Source organism: Wolffia australiana, chromosome 5 (assembly GCF_029677425.1).
Source record: "Wolffia australiana isolate 7733 chromosome 5, ASM2967742v1".
NCBI classification, from domain to species: Eukaryota; Viridiplantae; Streptophyta; class Magnoliopsida; order Alismatales; family Araceae; genus Wolffia; species Wolffia australiana.
Genome location: NC_135839.1, coordinates 17704832 through 17723204, shown reverse-complemented (window position 1 = coordinate 17723204; position 18373 = coordinate 17704832). Strand labels below are relative to the sequence as shown.

Sequence of the window (18373 nt, the reverse complement as noted above, 5' to 3'; positions counted from 1 at the left end):
CAAATAAAAATACAAAAACAAAAACAAATACAAATACAAATACAAATACAAAAACAAATACAAATACAACTACAAATACAAATACGAATACGAATACGAATACAAATATAAATACACATACAATTACAAATACAAATACAAATACAACTACAACTACAACTATAAATACAAATACAAATACAAATACAAATACAAACACAAATACAAATACAAAAACAAATACAAATACAAATCCAAATACAAATACAAATACAAAAACAAATACAAATACAAATACAAATACAAATACAAATACAAATACAAATACAAATACAAATACAAATACAAATACAAATACAAATACAAATACAAATACAAATACAAATACAAATACAAATACAAATACAAATACAAATACAAATACAAATACAAATACAAATACAAATACAAATACAAATACAAATACAAATACAAATACAAATACAAATACAAATACAAATACAAATACAAATACAAATACAAATACAAATACAGATACAAATACAAATTCAAATTCAAATACAAATTCAAATCCAAATTCAAATACAAGTTCAAATACAGATACAAGTACAAATACAAGTACAAATACAAATACAACTTCAAATAAAGATACAATTACAAATACAAATACAAGTACAAATACAAATACAACTTCAAATAAACATACAATTACAAATACAAATACAAATACAAATTCAAATTCAAATTCAAATTCAAAAAAATATTGAAATACAAATTCAAATGCAAATTTAAATACAGATACAAATTCAAATTCAAATACAAATACAAATACCAATGCAGAATACAAATACCAATACAAATACAGGATATATATACAGATAAACATGCATATCAAGATACATATACAGATATAGATACAAATACAGATACCAATTCCAATATAAATACAAATATACCTACAACTATAAATACAAATACAAATACCAATACCAATACAAATACAAATACAAAATACAAATACCAATACAAATACAGGTACAAATACAAGTACCAATTCCAATACAAATACAAAATACATATACCAATACAAATACAGGTACAAATAGAAATAGAAATGCAAATACAAATATAAATACAAATACGAATACGAATACAAATACAAACACAAACACAAACACAAATACAAATACAAATACAGATACAGATACAAATACAAATACAGATAGAAATACAAATACAAATACAAACAAAAAGACAAATACAAATACAAACATAAACACAAAGATAAATACAAATACAAATACAAATACAAACACAATTGCAAATACAAATGCAAATACAAATACAAATACAAATACAAATACAAATACAAATACAAATACAAATACAAATACAAATACAAATACAAATACAAATACAAATACAAATACAAATACAAATACAAATACAAATACAAATACAAATACAAATACAAATACAAATACAAATACAAATACAAATACAAATACAAATACAAATACAAATACAAATACAAATACAAATACAAATACAAATGCAAATATAAATACAAATAGAAGTACGAATGGACACAGATATAGACATACGCGTAAATGTACGAATACAAATATAAATACAGATACAAAACTAATATGAATACAAATACACTTACATATACAGATACACTTATAAAGACAAATACAATTGTAATTTTAAATACAAATAGAAAGTATACAATAAGTTAGTTTCATTTTCTAGTTAATTCATTGCAAATTTGATACACTTATGATGATTTTTTTACTCTTTATGTATACTTTTGAGCAAAATTTGACTTTATTATTTTGATCTTTGAATCTTATTTTTATGGTACTAATGAGAGAACTTATAGGTTTGACTGAACCAAATCTGGTCTTTGGCGAAACCAATAGCGTAACAAAGTAAACATATATGTTCAGATTTTTGCCAAAAACCAATACTGCGACCATGCCCTAATTACATGTATATTCAAATGTATAGATACAAAATATAAATTAAAATATGACCCCGAATGAATGCATATAAGATTGATACTAAATTCTTAGCTTCCTATGAATATATACAAATATATACAGCATGTATATTAAATTCTCACCCAGTATTAATGTACACAATATACATACCAAAATATGACCCCACTATGAATGGATATTAAACGGTTAACCGAGTATATAAAATGGACATTCAATTGTGACAAGAGAACGAATCAAGGAAGAAAGTTTCCCGCTACTGCTACATTTCCCTGGGGCAGCCGCTCTACTGTTGAAGCTCGTCGCGGATTGCTCGAAATGCCCTCCATTGGAGCAATTCGTGCCTCCCCGTCCATCTCTGGCTGCCCAACTCACCGAATTCTTTGGCGCCTGTTCTTCCGTGGAATGATTTCCGGCAATACTGGTAATCCCATCATTCTGCTCGAACAATTTCCCCTCCGTTAAGGGTTCTTCGGTTGGTTGCTGATTGCGCTTTATCTCCGCCATTAGATTCGTCAGAGGGGCGTCACGCTGTTCGCGAAGAGGGGCTGACCGTGATTCACCCGACGGCTGTGGTTCATCCAGACGCTGTCATTGGGCAGGTCCTCTTCGAATCCGCATGATCGGGTAGTATTATAGATGTAATTATCATTATAAGAGTCTGTTTTGATCGTGTAGAATCGTGTTTTGATGGTCTCCTCCTCGTTTACCTTGGATATTGTTCTTCAATTTACGTGAAAATCTGTTCTAGAGCGGAGTGATAAGAATCTTGACAGTTCTATGAGAAACTTGATTCCTCATGTTTGAATTTGACGTCATGAAGCTGAAGTCACGTGACATGATTGGTTTTGAGTGCTGGGCTCTTTTTCTCTTCTGTTTCTGAACATTTAAAAAAATTAATTTATTTTTTATTGAAGGGTGTCTCAGTCGGTGCGTTTTGCACAATTGGGGCTGCGGTGAGGATTGGTGATCATTGTCAGGTGTTTCCAGGTTGCCACATATTTGGGCATACAGAGTTGGGAGAAAACTGCACTTTACTGTCGTATGTACACCTTGAGACTTAAAATTTTGATTTTTTTCCTCAATATGTATGATGCTTTTTTATAAATTTGTATCTCTTAAATTTCTATTTCATATCACGTTACTTGCTTTGCCTCGACTGGAACTATGCGCCAGTGGTGCCATTGTTGGGGGCAACATTCCAGGATCAACAATAATTGGAAGAAACAACACAATAGGACATAATGCAGTCGTTGGAGCTAAGTGCCAAGATCTGAAATATATGGTCAGCTTCTGATCTTATGCTATCGAGTTTTTTGGTGTCTAATTTTTTCTCTTCTGAAACCTTTTGCGTATTCCATCTAAAATTTTGTCGATTCTTTTATTTTTGAATGGTGACTCAATAATAAAACTAATTTCGAACTCTCGTGGTCTAAATCGAATCTCAGCTGCTTAAATGAATTCCTTGCTGTTATAGAAAGGTGACGAATGTTTCCTTCATGTCGGTGACGACAACGATATCAGAGAAAATGCTTCCATTCATCGGTCATCAAGTTCTATGGAGAAAACAGTAAGCGTATGCAGACATCAATGTCAGATTTTAAAACATCATTGAGCCTTTAATCTGATATTTCACCCTTCAACTTTTCAGATTATCGGCAATAACAACCTTATAATGGGGGCCTGCCACATAGCCCACGACTGTAAAGTTGGGAACAATAATATTTTCTCAAATAACAGTCTGTTTGCGGGGCATGTGGTGGTGGAAGTAGGCAATTTCGCTCTTAGTCTTTCTTCTTATCCTCTATGTTTCAAAAAATTATTGTCTGAACATTGATCCATCTTTGATTAAACGTGCAGGATTATGTGCGCACATCAGGAGCTAGTGTTATACACCAGTTTTGTCGCTTGGGTTGCCTCTGTTTCGTTAGCGGTGGTTCGGCGGTGTGTTTAATAGACTTCCTTTAGATCTTAATCACCCATAGTGTTTGGCCATCCCAGGATGAACTTACCATTGTCATCGAAAACTGGTCATGGTCATCCTCATTATCATCATCATCATCCGCACAAATGTGTGACGATGATAATTTCTTCATCATCATCCTAGTGAGGAGAGATGATGATGACTTTTTCATCACCATTGTCATCGTGAAACAGTCAATGACAAATTGTCGCCCTCAACAGAGGACAAGAGACTCACACACCAGGTGGTGGTAGGGTGGGGAGACCGTGAGAGGGCAGTTGTGTCGGTGGGACCCTGTGAGAAGGCTGCTGCAATAGCCATGGTCATCATCATAGTCTTCTTCATCGTCCTCTGCTAAGCTAATGAGGAATTCATCATCATCATCATCATCATCATAATCCTAGTCAGAGACAAGTGGCTATGAAGACGAAAACTTCTACATCGTCATCGTCATCCTGTTATGGATGACTACCAAGAGCTACGACGACTTGCTTGTATGGACAGCCTAGTCACCAACTCTTGCGGATAATTTGACTTATATCCATTGTTGCATTGCTTTTAGGAAACGTGTCAATTGTTCCATGATTATTCCTTTAATCATCTTCCTCATGTGCCCAGGTTTCCCAGGACGTTCCCAGATACATGATGGTTTCTGGAAACAGAGCTGAAATTCGGGGGCTAAATTTAGAAGGTCTCCGTCGCAAAGGCATCTCATCTGCCGAGGTCATACTTTCTAATTCATTGAACCTTTTAAGAAAATGAAGATTTTCTTCTATTCAAGTCTAAGATTTCTCATGAAGTCAACTATATACAGAAGTAATATGGAACGCTCGAGGAATTACTCGGATTTTTGTCTGCTGTACCTCCTCTTGAAGTAAAACCTTTAAAATCGTTGCTTTATGTTCGCTCACGCTACTTTTTCGCAATTCCCACGGAATATCCCCCCAAATTTTTAAAATTCTTGCGGCCTATTAAAATTCTTGCTGATATTTATAGATCATGAGCATGAAGAGGGCCTACAGGAAGATCTTCATGCCGGTGGCCGAACAATCTGCGATTTCAATCGAGCAACGCATTGCAGAAGTGGTACAAAATCGTCATTTCTGCAGTGCCCACGCAATCGTGATGTTGACTGACAAGGCGATACCGTTGACTTTCGATCCTTCAGGAAGAAAATGAAGAGCTTTCTGCCTTTCCGGCTGTACTTTCTATGGTCGAATCGATACGCGACTCCTTTCAGAAGAGCCAACGTGGGATCTGCCCTTTCAGAAGTCGGTCGATTTCTTAATGAGGCTTGGTAAGTTCATTAATAACACTCGAATCCATACGCGACTATTTTCAGAAGAGCCGGCGTGGGAATCTGTCCTTTCGGAAATCGGTCGATTTCATAATGAGGATTGGTAAGTTCATTATTTACATTTGGGTAACTCAAAGCAACGAAGACCGCTGACAATATATATATATATATATATATATATATATATATATATATATATATATATATATATATATATTTGTTTCCCTAAGAGAATGTAGAATTACTCGGGTAAAATAACAAAATCCTGATGTTCCTCTTAAGCGGGAAGTTATTAACACCTATATCCTTTTGTACATTTGTAGAACACAACGCGACGAAAACCACTGGCAATATATCTATTTTTTGTTTTGCTAAGATATTCTTTAATTGAGATTTACTCGGGTAAAATAACAAAGTCCTAATGTTCCTCTTAAGCGGGAAGTTATTCAACGCCTGTATCCTTTTTTTTTTTACATTTGGAGAACACAAATCGACGAAGACCACTACCTAGATATATATTTTTTGTTTTCCTAATAGGTTATTGAATTGAGAATTACTCGGGTAAAATAACGAAGTCCTACTTTTCCTCTTAAGCAGGATGTTGTTATTCAATGCCTACATCTTTTTTTACTTCTGGCCAACACAAAGCAACGAAGACCACTGACAAGACATATATTTTATTTTCCTATGACATTGTTTAATTGAGAATTACTCGGGTAAAAAATATCATCCTACTTTTCCTCTCAAGCAGGATGTTGTTATTCAACTCGTACATATTTTGTACATTTAAATGACACAGAGACGAAAACAACTGACAAAATTTGTTCTTTTTCTTGGAGATCTTTTAATTTATTATTGCTGGGGTAAAATTACAGCTGGCGAAGCTTGTGGGTGCATTCTGCAGACCTGTTACTCTCTGTCATCCAAAAGAAGTAGAGTAGTAGACTAGTGACGCCAAGTGGAAGGGTTCCTGATGAAATCAGCCGCTTACGCACCCTACATTCATCCAAATACATGCTATACAGGTGGAATACGAAAGCGAGGCCGAAAAATCCACGTGGGTACGCCAAATTTCCAGAAATTTCTCCAACCCGTTTCTTATTTCTGATTGTGCTATAATGGGTACGAGGAAATTTCATTTTTTTCCATTGATTGTCTTTAAAGGATCGCCAATTTGTTGTCTCCGGAGATTCACGGAATCGTGATAATAATCGGATGGCAACGCCATTCATAGAACCGCCACTGCAGACCAGAGGGAAACCGTAGCAATCTGCATTGATGATGGGATAAAAGGCGACGTGGCCTTCTCTATGCCGTTCATCTAGTAGGTTTCCCACCGATGAGGGGAGCAGTATGGAGAAGGGGGGAGGGACGATCTCACATACATTCTGATAATTTAATCATACTTTCTGTACTTTCTTCCCAGCATGTCTCGGTGCAAGGAAAGGACGAGATATATTCTCAGAGACCGCACTGAAGAAAGAGATGGAGATGGGCCGATGTGACGTGTGTGGAGGATCTCAGATGGATATATATGGGTGTGTAAATCGCAAAAATCAACGGCTGGGATTGCTTCCTGCGGATTCTATCGTTCAGGATTCCTCCGTCTGCAAGAGTTTAATGGCATGATAAAGAGAGGGGGGCGCTTTTCCGATGGATCAGAGTTTGCGACAGTTAAATTGGACAGACGAGAGAAGATCTGCCGTACCCACTTGCGTAAAGATAATCAGATATCCATCCAGCTCGAATATCGAAGTAGAGATAGAATAGAAAAACTTGACAGATCTACGACCACCCAAGCATGCGGACAAGCGCAGGTCCCTGCTCTACCTCTCTCTCTCTCTATCTTTATTTTTATCTTTCTCTCTCTCTCTCTAACATGCTGAACACTTTTACTGCAAGTTGATCCGGATAACGGGCAGAATCCTTATCCAAGTTGTACTTTCTTTTTCCTTCAGAATCATCCGTGAACAGAAGGAGATAAGTTTTGGAAGCTGCAGAGATTATAAAATAGATGCTGAACGTGGGGAGCTGCGTGGATGGGTAAAGAATTCGAGACTGCAGGTACTCTGAACAAATAGATAGCTGCATCGGAGATTAGTTTATGAAGTCAAGTGGGATGAATAGAAAGATACCAAACTTATCATCTGGATAGGGGAATAAATAAGAGGCTTCATGGATGGGTAGAGAGAGAGATTATGGAAAATACGTCTTGGCCTCTCCTGAAAGCGACTCTGATTGAGCGATTAAGATTTAATAATATGATTGAGGGAGACGATTCCCTCTGACGAGGATGAACGTCTTTTTTAATGGGTTTTAGTGGACAAGAATCCGCGGGTACAACTGCCATAAGTGCTCTTTATCCAGTGCCGTTTATGGCTTGATTCAATACCGCACGTCGCCTTCTCCTTTTCTCTTTCTTCGCATTAAATTCTCATTGGGATTCAGTAACATTCTTTCTTCCCCCTCGGAGATCCGCCGAGCTAGCCAATCAACCCAAAGCATCGTGTATGGGTATTTTGTCCTGGAGAATTTCTTATTTGTCTTCTTAGACGCACTCTTTTTCTCTTGTTTATGATGTTTATAAACCGTTCTCAATGGTTTATAAACATCATTAGTGTTTACAAACTGAGTAATCTTACTCGGAGCCAACCCATTGACCAGAGACACCTCACTCACAATAACAGAGATCTGGGTCTTGCTCTTAATTATTGTTCATCATAATCTTGCTTAGCCGAGGGCTGAATTGAGTAATGACCCATTAACCCGAGACACCTCGCGCACATAATTATGTCTTTGTCTCGGAGGATTTTCTATGGGTTTGGCCTTTCCGTATGTTGGTTTTTAACCTGACCTCGCTGAAAGGTAAATGGAGTTCTGACGAGGAGCTACGGTTGGGCATTTTTAAGGGACAAGTGGGTAGCGGTAAGTCAGGCAGAGAGTGAAATGGACACCGCTAGAGGCCACGCCATTGATGCTGTATTTATACAAGTCTAGAATTGAATAATGCAAACCCGGGCTTACTCCGCAACGTAGCTCTCTACAGTCCACTCGTGAGGGAAGACTGCACCACCTTCTGTCGGTAGATTTTGGGAAAAGCGCTCTTCAAAGGGAAGAAAAGTCCACGACTTGCGCATCTATCCTTGATAGGTCCCCCATAAACTCCGCCCACAAGTTTAAGCGCTTACAACGAGTCATTATCCATTTCTCTCTCTCTCTCTCTCTCTCTCTCTCTCTCTCGCTATTTCTCTTTCTCGATACTGTCTACACTTTCCACTTTGTGATTCGCGGAGAAGATGGGGAGGAGATGCTCGCACTGCGGCAACGACGGGCACAATTCGAGGACTTGTAGAAACTACGCAAGCGCGGCGTCTGGCGGGGGAGTTAGGCTGTTTGGAGTTCATCTCCATGTAGTTACGTCTCCTCTGAAGAAGAGCTTCAGCATGGACTTTATCTCTTCTCCGATCCCCTCTCCACCGTCGTCTTCTTCCTCTTCTTCCTCTTGCTCGTCCCTCGTCTTCCTCGAGGAAGCCGCCGATAAACAGGCCCTCGGGTACCTCTCCGATGGCCTCGCCGGACTCTCCCGGAATCACCCGGAGAGAAAGAAAGGTACGCCGTGTCGATAGGTCCGTAGATAGATTCATCGGTCGATGAACAGATCGATTGATGGGCGTATGTTGATTCAAGGGTAAACTGATAGATTGATGTTTTGATGCATGTAGATTGATAGAAAGAGTGAGAGAGAGAGAGAGACTCTGAGAGAGAGGGATAGGCAGAGAGATTCTCTGTGAGAGAGAGAGACAGAGAGAGACTCTGCGAGACAGAGAGAGAGAGAGACTCTGAGAGACAGAGAGAGAGATAGTCAGAGGTAGAGAGAGAGAACGAGAGGGACAGAGATAGTCAGGGGTAGAGAGGGAGAACGAGAGAGAGATAGCCAGAGTAGAGAGGGAGAGAAACGAGGAGAGAGGCAGCCAGAGGTAGAGAGGGCGAACGTGAGAGAGAGATAGCCAGAGGTAGAGAGAGAGAAGGAGAGAGAGATAGCTAGAGGTAGAGAGAGAGAGAGAACGAGGAGAGAGATAGCCCGAGGTAAAGAGAGAGAACGAGAGAGAGGGATAGCCGGCGGCAGAGAGGGAGAGGGATAGCAAGGCTGCAAGAGGCAGAGAGGGACAGAGATAGCCAGAGAGAGAGAGAGAGATAGCCGGAGAGAGAGAGAGAGATAGCCAGAGAGAGAGAGAGAGAGAGAGAGAGCCACACAGAGAGAGAGAGAGAGAGAGAGAGAGAGAGAGAGAGAGAGAGAGAGAGAGAGAGAGAGAGGGATAGAGAGGGATATGGGGAAGGTCGAGGCTGAGGAAAGAGGGGATATTTTGGCAGGGACTCCGTGGACGGAGGAAGAACACATGGCGTTCATCGCGGGGCTGGAGAAGCTGGGAAAGGGGGACTGGCGCGGCATCTCCCGCAACTTCGTCATCACGAGAACGCCGACGCAGGTCGCCAGCCATGCGCAGAAGTACTTCCTCCGCCGGAGCAACCTCCACAAGAAGCGCAGAGCCAGCCTCTTCGACGTGCTATTCTCACCCCACTCCCTCTCCCTCTCTCCCTTCCTCTTCCAAATCCCATGCAACTCTAAAAAAAAAACAACTCTTTTCTTCTAATTTCCTCGCAGATGAGCTTACAGCACCAGCTGCACCCGCGCAGACCGCCTCCGCCGTTCGATCTTAACTTCGCCGCCGTGAAAGAAGCTGCGACGAAGGCGCCGCTCAGCTTAGAACTCACCATCTCCTCTCCGGCGCCGGCTACTGTTTCTCCTTCTAATTTTGGCCTCGCCGTGATATAACCACGCCGACCCATCTCTTCTCCTCCCCTTCTTTCTACTGTTCTCTACTCGTCATCATCATCTTCTTCTTCTTCACCCTGTTTGTTTCTCGCTAGCTCGAAACCCTAATTGATTGATTGTGACGATCGTTCGGAGGATTACTCTCTGGACTGCCTTAACTTACAGCGCGGATGAACTGCTCTAATCTGGGCCAGAAAAAGAGGAGATTTTTGGATGATTAAACGAGCATGTGATTTGCAGAAGCGTTGTTAACACGAAAATATAAGAGATACATAGAGGGTACATGAAGGGGAGAAGAAATTTCCCGGTAATGGAAACAGGGCAAGCTGGGTTTTTTCTTTGCCGCAAGAGAAGGAAGGTGGAGATTGTCTTCGCCTTGGTGCTCTTTCATCTCTCCTTTGTGCTCTTTGTGACCTGTTATGAGTCGGATCGTCAATGGCTGCGAATTAAGTGTTATAAGAACTAAAAAAATTCAACTTCAGATTCATGCATTTTTTTAAAGTTTTTTGTTTCATGGTTCGCGATGGTCGCGGGATTCGCCGCGGATATTCGGCCCAAGTGGGGCGAATTTTTAACTGCCCAAAGCTCGTGGGCGGTGGGCAGGGAGAATTCCAAACCACGCGATACCGCTCGAATTTCCTGTATTTTTAATTTTTTTTTTTTAATATTGACTTTATTGTAGAGGAAGGGATGAAAGAGGCGGAAGAGAATCGAGACCTGGAGAGACGAGAGATGTGAACTGAGGGAGGAGAGAGAGAGAGAGAGAGAGATACGAGAGTAAGGGGCGGAGTCTGCGTCTTGACAGCGACCTGTCGAGACCCAGATCTCAACAGCTGCGAATGCATGAATTTTTTTGAGAAAAAAATTCAACATCCAATGCATGTATCATTCCTTCGTTGCTGAAAAGCTTGTCATTTGATTACTAACTCGATAACTCTTGTATTGGAAATACCAACTTTAAAGTTAAAATGATCAGTCAAGACCCAGACAGCATAATTTGAAGGCTCATTAAGAAAAAAAAAAATCAATTTCAAATTCATATATTTTTCACGAGTATCAATTTCTTCGTTACTGAAAAGCTTACTCTAGTATTAACCCCTAAAACTGTAGTTTTGAGGAAAACAGAAGAAGCTAAAATCTACTGTGAAAAATAATATGAAGACCTCATCAGTGTTAACAATTACCTCTAGCAGAGGTCTGTCAGGGGAAAACCAGCCAAGCGAAACCCCAAGTTGAATGACGACAGGAATCAACTTGAAAACCAAAGGAGCGGTCACCTGCAGAAACCAAACGTTCAAGAGGAAAAAAAGTATACCATAGCCTTAAAGAAAAAGGATCCAGTAAGATACCAAGCTAAGAGCTGAGGTCCCAAGCAGGAAGAGGTAAAGCCTTCCCTGTTCATAAAATCATAAATGAACCTTTTTCGGCAAAAATAAAGTTAAAAAACTGAAAGTGACACATCACCTCAACCAAATGTAGATATGAGGCACGACTGAGAAGAACAAAGGAGAACTCCCCAATCGGGGCCAAAGACAGCCCAACCTGAGGAATTGTGGGGTAGAAAAGCCAATTAGAAGAAACTCAGAGATCTTATTGTAGGAAGTGGATGAACTTGCCCGAAGAGAAGCCTTGCTTGTGTATCCAAAGCACTTGATCACGGTTGCAGACACCAATGTCTTCGTGATGGTCACCAAGATAACAGCCGAGATTAAGATGTCTACGTGAGTCCAAAGGAAATTGATGTTCATCAGCATTCCCACACAAGCCAGAAAAAGAGCAGCAAATAAGTTTCGGATGGGCTCGATCTGCATAACACGAACATCCAGTGTGACCCGGTACCCTAGCATGAGCAATTTAAGTGAAAGAATAGACTTAACTACAGCCAGAGAAAATTCAAATGAGACAACAATATATTTACATCTTAATTCTTCCAGTCTTTTCTGCATCAGAAATGATGATTACCACTCTGTCAGATGAGGAGAGGACGATAATGAATCTGCATTCATCCTCGTAAAGATGATAATGACAATATTTGAATCATCCAAGTCATCATCTTTTGTCTGAGGCAGGATGACGATGAGACAATGATGTATTTTTCTTGTCAGGGCCTTTGTTAACCTTTGTCAGAAGAATAGACGATGACAATTTCGTCATTGTCATTGGTCTGAAGCAGGATGACAATGAAGATGACGAAATCGTCATCACTCAAGATGACGCAAAAAACTATTCAGAAGACGAGGGAGGGATGTGAAATAACCTGATTGAGGGTATGCTGTGAAAGATCGGTGGTTGAGATCATTACTCCCGCAGCAAAAGAACCCAGTTCAAGGCTCAGACCCAGTTTATCGCTGCACTGCTTGCATTGAAGATCATGTAGGCATTAGTTAAATGACAAACTTAATCAGGTCAATAAGCTGACGGAATAGAAACTTCCATGTGCCAATGAAAAACTAGCATTTGCAGATAAACGATGGCACACCATTAAGATGAGAAATTGAAACAAAGACAAACCAGAAATATAAGGTCTTTGATAGAACCGGGAATAGAATCCCTCTCAAGAATTGCCAACAATGAAAGCCGTTTACAATAATGTTGTAGAATTTCCAAGAGTTGGAAATCACGGTGATCGGTGTAATAGAGTTGGAAATCGTGGTGATCGGCGTAATAGGATAGTAGATGTAGATCGAGATGTCTCCTCCTCTCTGGACGAGCTCCTTCTCGAACATGGGCGCTCCTCCTCTCTGGACGAGTTCCTCCCTCCAGGCGAACGGGAAATGGAGTCTCCTTCCCGCTCTGGCCTTCTCCCGTCCTCTCCAAGATCGGGCATTTTCAAGAAAATGACAAAAGTTACCGTACCTGTCTGGAGGTCTTTATTTATAGGGTAGCGGTCTGGGGAGTGTCTGGTTAAATCGCCTGGTAAACCTTGCGTTGACCAGATCCCCTTTTCTTCTTTCTTTGATACTTTTGTGAATAAAATTTATCAATACCCATCCCTTGAAGATCCAGCTTGTCCTCAAGCTGGAAATCTGGAAATGCTTTGCAAAACCGGTTGACTTGTTCACATGAGGCTTCATTAATTGGTAGATTGGCCCATTTGACTATAACCTCTGCTCCATAAGGCTTGTGACGAATTTTAAGAATGTCCTCCGGATATACCTGCCATGCATGTTCATTAGTTAAGACAATCTGGTAATGGTTGACTATTTTGTGGTGGGGCCCCCAATGCTCTTTTTAATAGTGATGCATGAAAAACCGGATGCAAATTAGACTGAGGAGGTAGGTCCAACTGGTATGCTACAGGTCCAATTTTTTGGGTAATTTTGTATGGACCAAAAAATTTTGGACTGAGCTTTTCATATTTCCTCTTGGCCAAAGTCTTCATTCGGTATGCTCTTAACTTTAAATAAACCATATCTCCCACTATTAATTCCTCATCTCGTCGATGTTTATCAGCTTGTAATTTCATTGTCGATTGGGCTCTTGCCAGGTGCTACTTCAGACTGATAAGTATTTGATCTCTCTATGTTAATAGTCGGTCGATAGAATCAAACGGAGAGGGAGTTGTCCCATAATGGATTAATGAGGGTGGATCTCTGCCGTATACGGCCCTGAAAGGTGTAGTCTGGATTGATGTATGAAATGAGGTATTATAATTATACTCGGCCCAATGCAACCAATTCTTCCACTTTTTTGGAATCTCTGAAGCAAAACATCATAAATAGCATTCCAGCCCCCTGTTGGTGACTTCTGACTGGCCATCTGTTTCTGGGTGATAAGAGGAACTGAATTTGAGACAAGTACCTTGGAGGCGATGCAGTTCTTTCCAAAAGTGGCTTGTAAATAAGCTTCCTCTATCGGAAATAATTGAGTTGGGGATGCCATGTAATCGAATTATCTCTTTAGTGAATATTTCTGCAATAGTACCAGCTGTGAATGGATGTTTGACTGCAATGTAATGGCTGTATTTACTAAGACGATCCACCACGACCATGATGGAATCAAACCCTTCTGACTTGGGTAGTCCTTCTATAAAGTCCGTTGTAATATCTTCCCAAATTTGGTTAGGAATTGGAAGAGGTTGTAGTAACCCAGCGGGGCTAAGTGTGGAAGACTTTTGTTGTTGACACACTACACACTGGTTCACATATGCCTTTATGGTCTTTCTCATTCCTGCTCGCATATATTGTTGGAAAACCCGTTTGAATGTTCTTAAGAACCACCATGATCTCCTACATTTGAATCATGAAACTCTTGTAGGATATTCGGAATTAAGGAAGAATCAGATGGCAGGATAAGTTTTCCCTTGTAGAATAATATTGCTTGATGAATAGTATAGTTAGGGTCTTGATCAGTACACAATTCTATTTGCTCGTATATCTTCCAGAGTTTTGGGTCATTTGTGACTTCTTGGATGAGTTTCAATTTATCCAACCAGTGCGTCATTGATATAGAGTTGCACTTCCCTTGATGATCTTGTTGAGACCTGGACAATGCATCCACCACAATATTTTTCTTCCCAGACTTATATTGTATAACAAAGTCATAGCCCCGGAGTTTGGACACCCAACGGTGATACTGAATGGGCACCTCTCGTTGATCTGTGTTACGATATTCCTGAAGTAGTTCAGAAATGTAACGACAAATATAGAAGTGGCTTCCGCACTGAACGTTCAATAGAAAAATAGATAACTCGATTCAGAGGAAATCCATTCCCAAGAAGATAAACTGTTCCGAGGGACAATCGATGAAAGGGATACGAAGTTCCAAAGAGATAATTGTAGCAACGAAGAAAAGATAAGCGACCGGATCGGCAACGTCTCCAGCAGATGGCCAGAGGATCTCCCACCCTCTTCCGCTGGCTCCCAGGAACACTGCTCACAACTTGTTATCGTGCCCTTTCTTCAGGCGCCTTGGCGCCTTATATGTTGTTCGCCATCCTCGTCCTTTGCAGCGTCTGACCCGAAGCGGTTGTTGCGTGAGCGACGTGAGCGCGCTTTTGCTTTTTCTGTTTTTCCAAATAAGTCCTCGTAAATTCCTTATCAATACTCCCCTTTTTGAAAACCAAATTGTCCCCAATTTGGAATTGAGGAAATTGTTTCTCCAGGGTCAGGACGTCCTCCCAAGTGGCTTCATAATTTGGCAAGTTCTTCCACTTGACAAGGACTTGCATCCCTTCTCTTGTAAACCTGTGTGAAAGAATGGCTTCCGGAAAGATCTGCCATTCCCAATCAGCAGAGAGATTAAAAGTCAAAGGTAAAATGTTGGTGGTCTAGCCTATGGTTTTACGAAGATGAGAGACATGGAAGACGGGATGAATAGTGGTAGTAGAAGGCAAGTCGAGCTTGTATGCAATGGGACCGATTTGTTCTAACATGGAATAAGGGCCGAAATATTTTGGAGATAATTTTTCAGAGGGGCGCTTTGCCAATGTTTTCATTCTGTAAGGTCGAATCTTGACGTACACTTTGTCTCCAACTTGAAATTGAATATCTCGTTGATGCTTGTCATTTTGTCGCTTCATAATAGATTGGGCTTTGGTTAGATGGGATTTGAGAATGTCAAGAGTAACATCCCTTTCTTGGAGCATAGTGTCCAAGGAGTCAATAGGGGACGGTGAAGCTTCATACTTGAGTAGTGGTGATACGTGGTGTAGCTGTACTCTGCCCATGGTAGCCATTTGATCCATTGTTTAGGACATTGTGAAGAAAAACAGCGTAGATAACATTCTAAACTTCGATTGGTGACCTCCGTCTGTCCGTCTGTTTCTGGATGATAGGAGGAACTCATCTTTAGGGAAGTTCCTTGTTGTTTGTGTCGTTCCCTCCAGAACGAACTGGTAAATATACTGCCTCGGTCAGATAAGATAGAATTAGGAATTCCATGTAGGCAAACAATTTCCTTAATGAAAATATCAGCTAAGGACTGAGCTGTAAAGGGGTGTTTAAGGGCAATAAAATGACTGAATTTAGATAGTCGGTCCACCACCACCAGAATCGAGTCGTACCCTTGTGAAGAGGGAAGCCCTTCTATGAAATCAATCGAAACATCTTCCCATATTCGATTTGGGATAGGCAGTGGTTGCAATAAGCCTGCTGGGAACAGAGTAGAAGCCTTCTGCTGTTGGCAAATTTGGCATTGCGATACGTAAGATTTGATATTTTTCTTCATGCCTGGCCAATAAAGCTGTTGAGTAATTCTTTTATACGTCTTCTGAAACCCTCCATGCCCTCCTACCTTGGCATTATGGCATTCGCGAAGAACCACAGGAATAAGAGAAGAGTGTTGGGGAAGAACAAGTCTCTTTTTGTAGAATAATAAATCTCCTTTCAATGAATAATGTGTAGGGGCTTGATTGGTGGAACGGAGGGAAGACAATATTTCTGACAGCTTGGGATCTTCCCTGATTTCGTTAACCAGGATTGGTTTATCCAACCAATGTGTCGTCGAAATTGAAAGACAATGTACTATTACTCCTTCCACTGAGCGAGAGAGGGCGTCGTCTGCTACATTGTTCGTGCCAGCTTTGTACTTAATTTCGAAATCATAACCCAAGAGTTTTCCTATCCATTTGTGGTACTGCTGTGGAATCTCGTTCTGACTATTGAGAAATTTAAGACTGAGCTGATCTGCATGGATATAAAATTTCTGAAATAGCAAAAAATGTTTCCATTTGCGGACAGAAAGGACTACTGCCATGAGCTCCCTCTCATAAGCTGACTTGGTTTGCTGTTTTGGCGACAAGGCTTTACTGAAATAGGCGAGGGGGTGGGAGTCTTGCAACAATACTGCGCCAATACCTATCCCCGAGGCATCCGTTTCCACATTAAATGGTTTCGAAAAATCTGGCAATTTGAGAACGGGTGTTGTGGCAAGCGCCTGTTTCAACTCATCAAAAGAGGAATTCGCAGTCCCATCCCAATGGAAAGCATTTTTCTTCAACAGTGAAGTTAAAGGGTAGGAATTGGAGGCATAATTAGCTACAAACCGGCGATAATAATTGGTGAGGCCTAAGAACCCATGTAATTGTCTGGCGGACGTTGGCATAGGCCATTTTTGGATGGCTTCAATCTTAACCGCATCGGTGGCCACTCCTTGGTGAGAGATGCAGTGGCCCGAATAATCAATTCAATCCCTTGCAATTTGACATTTGGATAAGTTTACCCAAAGTTGATTGTTCTGAAGGATTTGTAAAACTTGATGCAGGGCGATTTCATGCTCAGCCGTGGAAGAACTATAAACCAAAATATCATAAAAAAAACAAGAACACACCTCCTGAGAAGAGGTTTAAAAATAAGATTCAATAAGGCCTGAAACGTTGTTGGTGCATTGGTCAGTCCAAAAGGCATTACCGTAAATTCGTAGTGCCCTTGATGTGTCTTAAAAGCTGTTTTGTAGATGTCAGATTCAGACATTCTAATCTGATAATATCCCGACTTAAGGTCAAGTTTGGTGAAAATAGCAGAACCATGAAGTTCTTCCAACAATTCATCCACTATATGAATGGGGTACCTATTTGGCACTGTGATTTTATGAGGGCGCGGAAATCAATACACATTCGCCATTCCCCAGTTTTTTTTATCATCAGAGCAGGGTTTTAAAATGGGCTAGTGGAGTGTCTGATAAATTTGGAGTCCAGAAGTTCTTGGATGATCTTTTCAAGTTCATTCTTGTGTAGGTGGGAGTATCTAAAAGGGCGGAGGTTAATGGGTTTAGATTGGGGTAGCAAATGGATTTGGTGGTCAATGGAGCGTTTTGGAGGAAAATGTGAAATACCCTGGGAATATCTGGATGACAGGCTCGATGTAGCTCTCTGAACTGGCGCTTGCTATTTATTGTTTCTTGAGCAGAGAGATGATCGGAAACCCCGCTTGGTAGTAGGTCGGAATCAGACTGTAGAAGATACACCCTCTTGTTCCACAAGATCTTCAGAGTCATCAATTTGTAATTACTATAAAACCATTCTAACTATTTCAACCACTGTACTCCCAATATAACTTCCATATTCTTCATTGAGATAGGAATAAAGTATTGGACAATCTGTAATCCTTGCAATTTGATAGGGACATTTAAACATATACCTTGTGACTGTTGCAGAACACCATTTGCTAGGATAACATCAAAAGGTGGACCCTGGAACACCTTGATGGATAATGCTGCTACTAATTCAGCATGAATGAAATTATGTGTAGCGCCTCTGTCGATCAATACTCTGACATTGAGTCCTTTGATGTTTCCCCACAGCTTTACTAGTCCGTTGGGCGATGAAGATTCAGAAAAATGGAATGAAATTTGAGCTG

At 40.4% G+C, this 18373-nt stretch overlaps 3 protein-coding genes across 9 annotated transcripts in view; 2 read left to right on the top strand and 1 right to left on the bottom strand.

The window, feature by feature from the left end:
- The first annotated feature begins 2218 nt into the window (after positions 1–2218).
- On the top strand, positions 2219–7448 carry LPXA (bacterial transferase hexapeptide repeat-containing protein). Of its 6 annotated transcripts, XR_013581576.1 has the most exons (15): positions 2219–2406; positions 2493–2584; positions 2900–3024; positions 3159–3267; positions 3460–3552; positions 3634–3750; positions 3843–3926; positions 4564–4668; positions 4942–5031; positions 5114–5242; positions 5840–5958; positions 6118–6303; positions 6407–6566; positions 6669–7059; positions 7201–7448. XR_013581576.1 is itself a non-coding variant. In XM_078575819.1 (11 exons), the coding sequence occupies exons 1-10, from the start codon at positions 2301–2303 to the stop codon at positions 5231–5233; spliced, it is 1041 nt and encodes a 346-aa protein (XP_078431945.1). In that variant the 5' UTR covers positions 2219–2300; the 3' UTR covers positions 5234–5242; positions 6118–6390. The 6 variants fall into 6 exon arrangements, 1 of the variants encoding a protein (XP_078431945.1); XR_013581573.1 differs by lacking the exon at positions 5840–5958; XR_013581574.1 differs by having other exon boundaries at positions 5840–6303.
- Positions 7449–8422: 974 nt separating this feature from the next.
- Positions 8423–10151, top strand: LOC144703616 (transcription factor MYBS3-like). Its single transcript, XM_078575820.1, has 3 exons — positions 8423–8851; positions 9614–9804; positions 9906–10151. Exons 1-3 carry the CDS (start codon positions 8539–8541, stop codon positions 10074–10076), a joined length of 675 nt encoding a protein of 224 aa, XP_078431946.1. The 5' UTR covers positions 8423–8538; the 3' UTR covers positions 10077–10151.
- Positions 10152–10269: 118 nt separating this feature from the next.
- The window catches only part of LOC144703614 (K(+) efflux antiporter 6-like), a 43296-nt gene continuing 35192 nt past the window's right edge, over positions 10270–18373 (bottom strand). For both annotated transcript variants that reach the window (XM_078575818.1, XM_078575817.1), the window contains 6 exons: positions 12334–12429; positions 11693–11881; positions 11541–11618; positions 11426–11470; positions 11261–11353; positions 10270–10490 (listed from right to left, as the gene is read on the bottom strand). In XM_078575818.1, coding sequence (XP_078431944.1) covers positions 10464–10490; positions 11261–11353; positions 11426–11470; positions 11541–11618; positions 11693–11881; positions 12334–12429 — 528 coding nt within the window. In that variant the 3' untranslated portion in view covers positions 10270–10463. The remainder of the gene's footprint in view (positions 10491–11260; positions 11354–11425; positions 11471–11540; positions 11619–11692; positions 11882–12333; positions 12430–18373) is intronic.

Excerpts from the sequence above, each read along its gene's own strand:
- LPXA (XM_078575819.1), top strand. The coding sequence starts at position 2,301 with ATGCCCTCCATTGGAGCAATTCGTGCCTCCCCGTCCATCTCTGGCTGC. Across the intron at positions 3,268-3,459 it reads GCCAAGATCTGAAATATATG|AAAGGTGACGAATGTTTCCT; the intron begins GTCAGCTTCTGA and ends TTGCTGTTATAG. Across the intron at positions 5,032-5,113 it reads AGCAACGCATTGCAGAAGTG|GAAGAAAATGAAGAGCTTTC; the intron begins GTACAAAATCGT and ends TCGATCCTTCAG.
- LOC144703616 (XM_078575820.1), top strand. The coding sequence starts at position 8,539 with ATGGGGAGGAGATGCTCGCACTGCGGCAACGACGGGCACAATTCGAGG. Across the intron at positions 8,852-9,613 it reads TCACCCGGAGAGAAAGAAAG|GGACTCCGTGGACGGAGGAA; the intron begins GTACGCCGTGTC and ends ATATTTTGGCAG. Across the intron at positions 9,805-9,905 it reads GCAGAGCCAGCCTCTTCGAC|ATGAGCTTACAGCACCAGCT; the intron begins GTGCTATTCTCA and ends ATTTCCTCGCAG.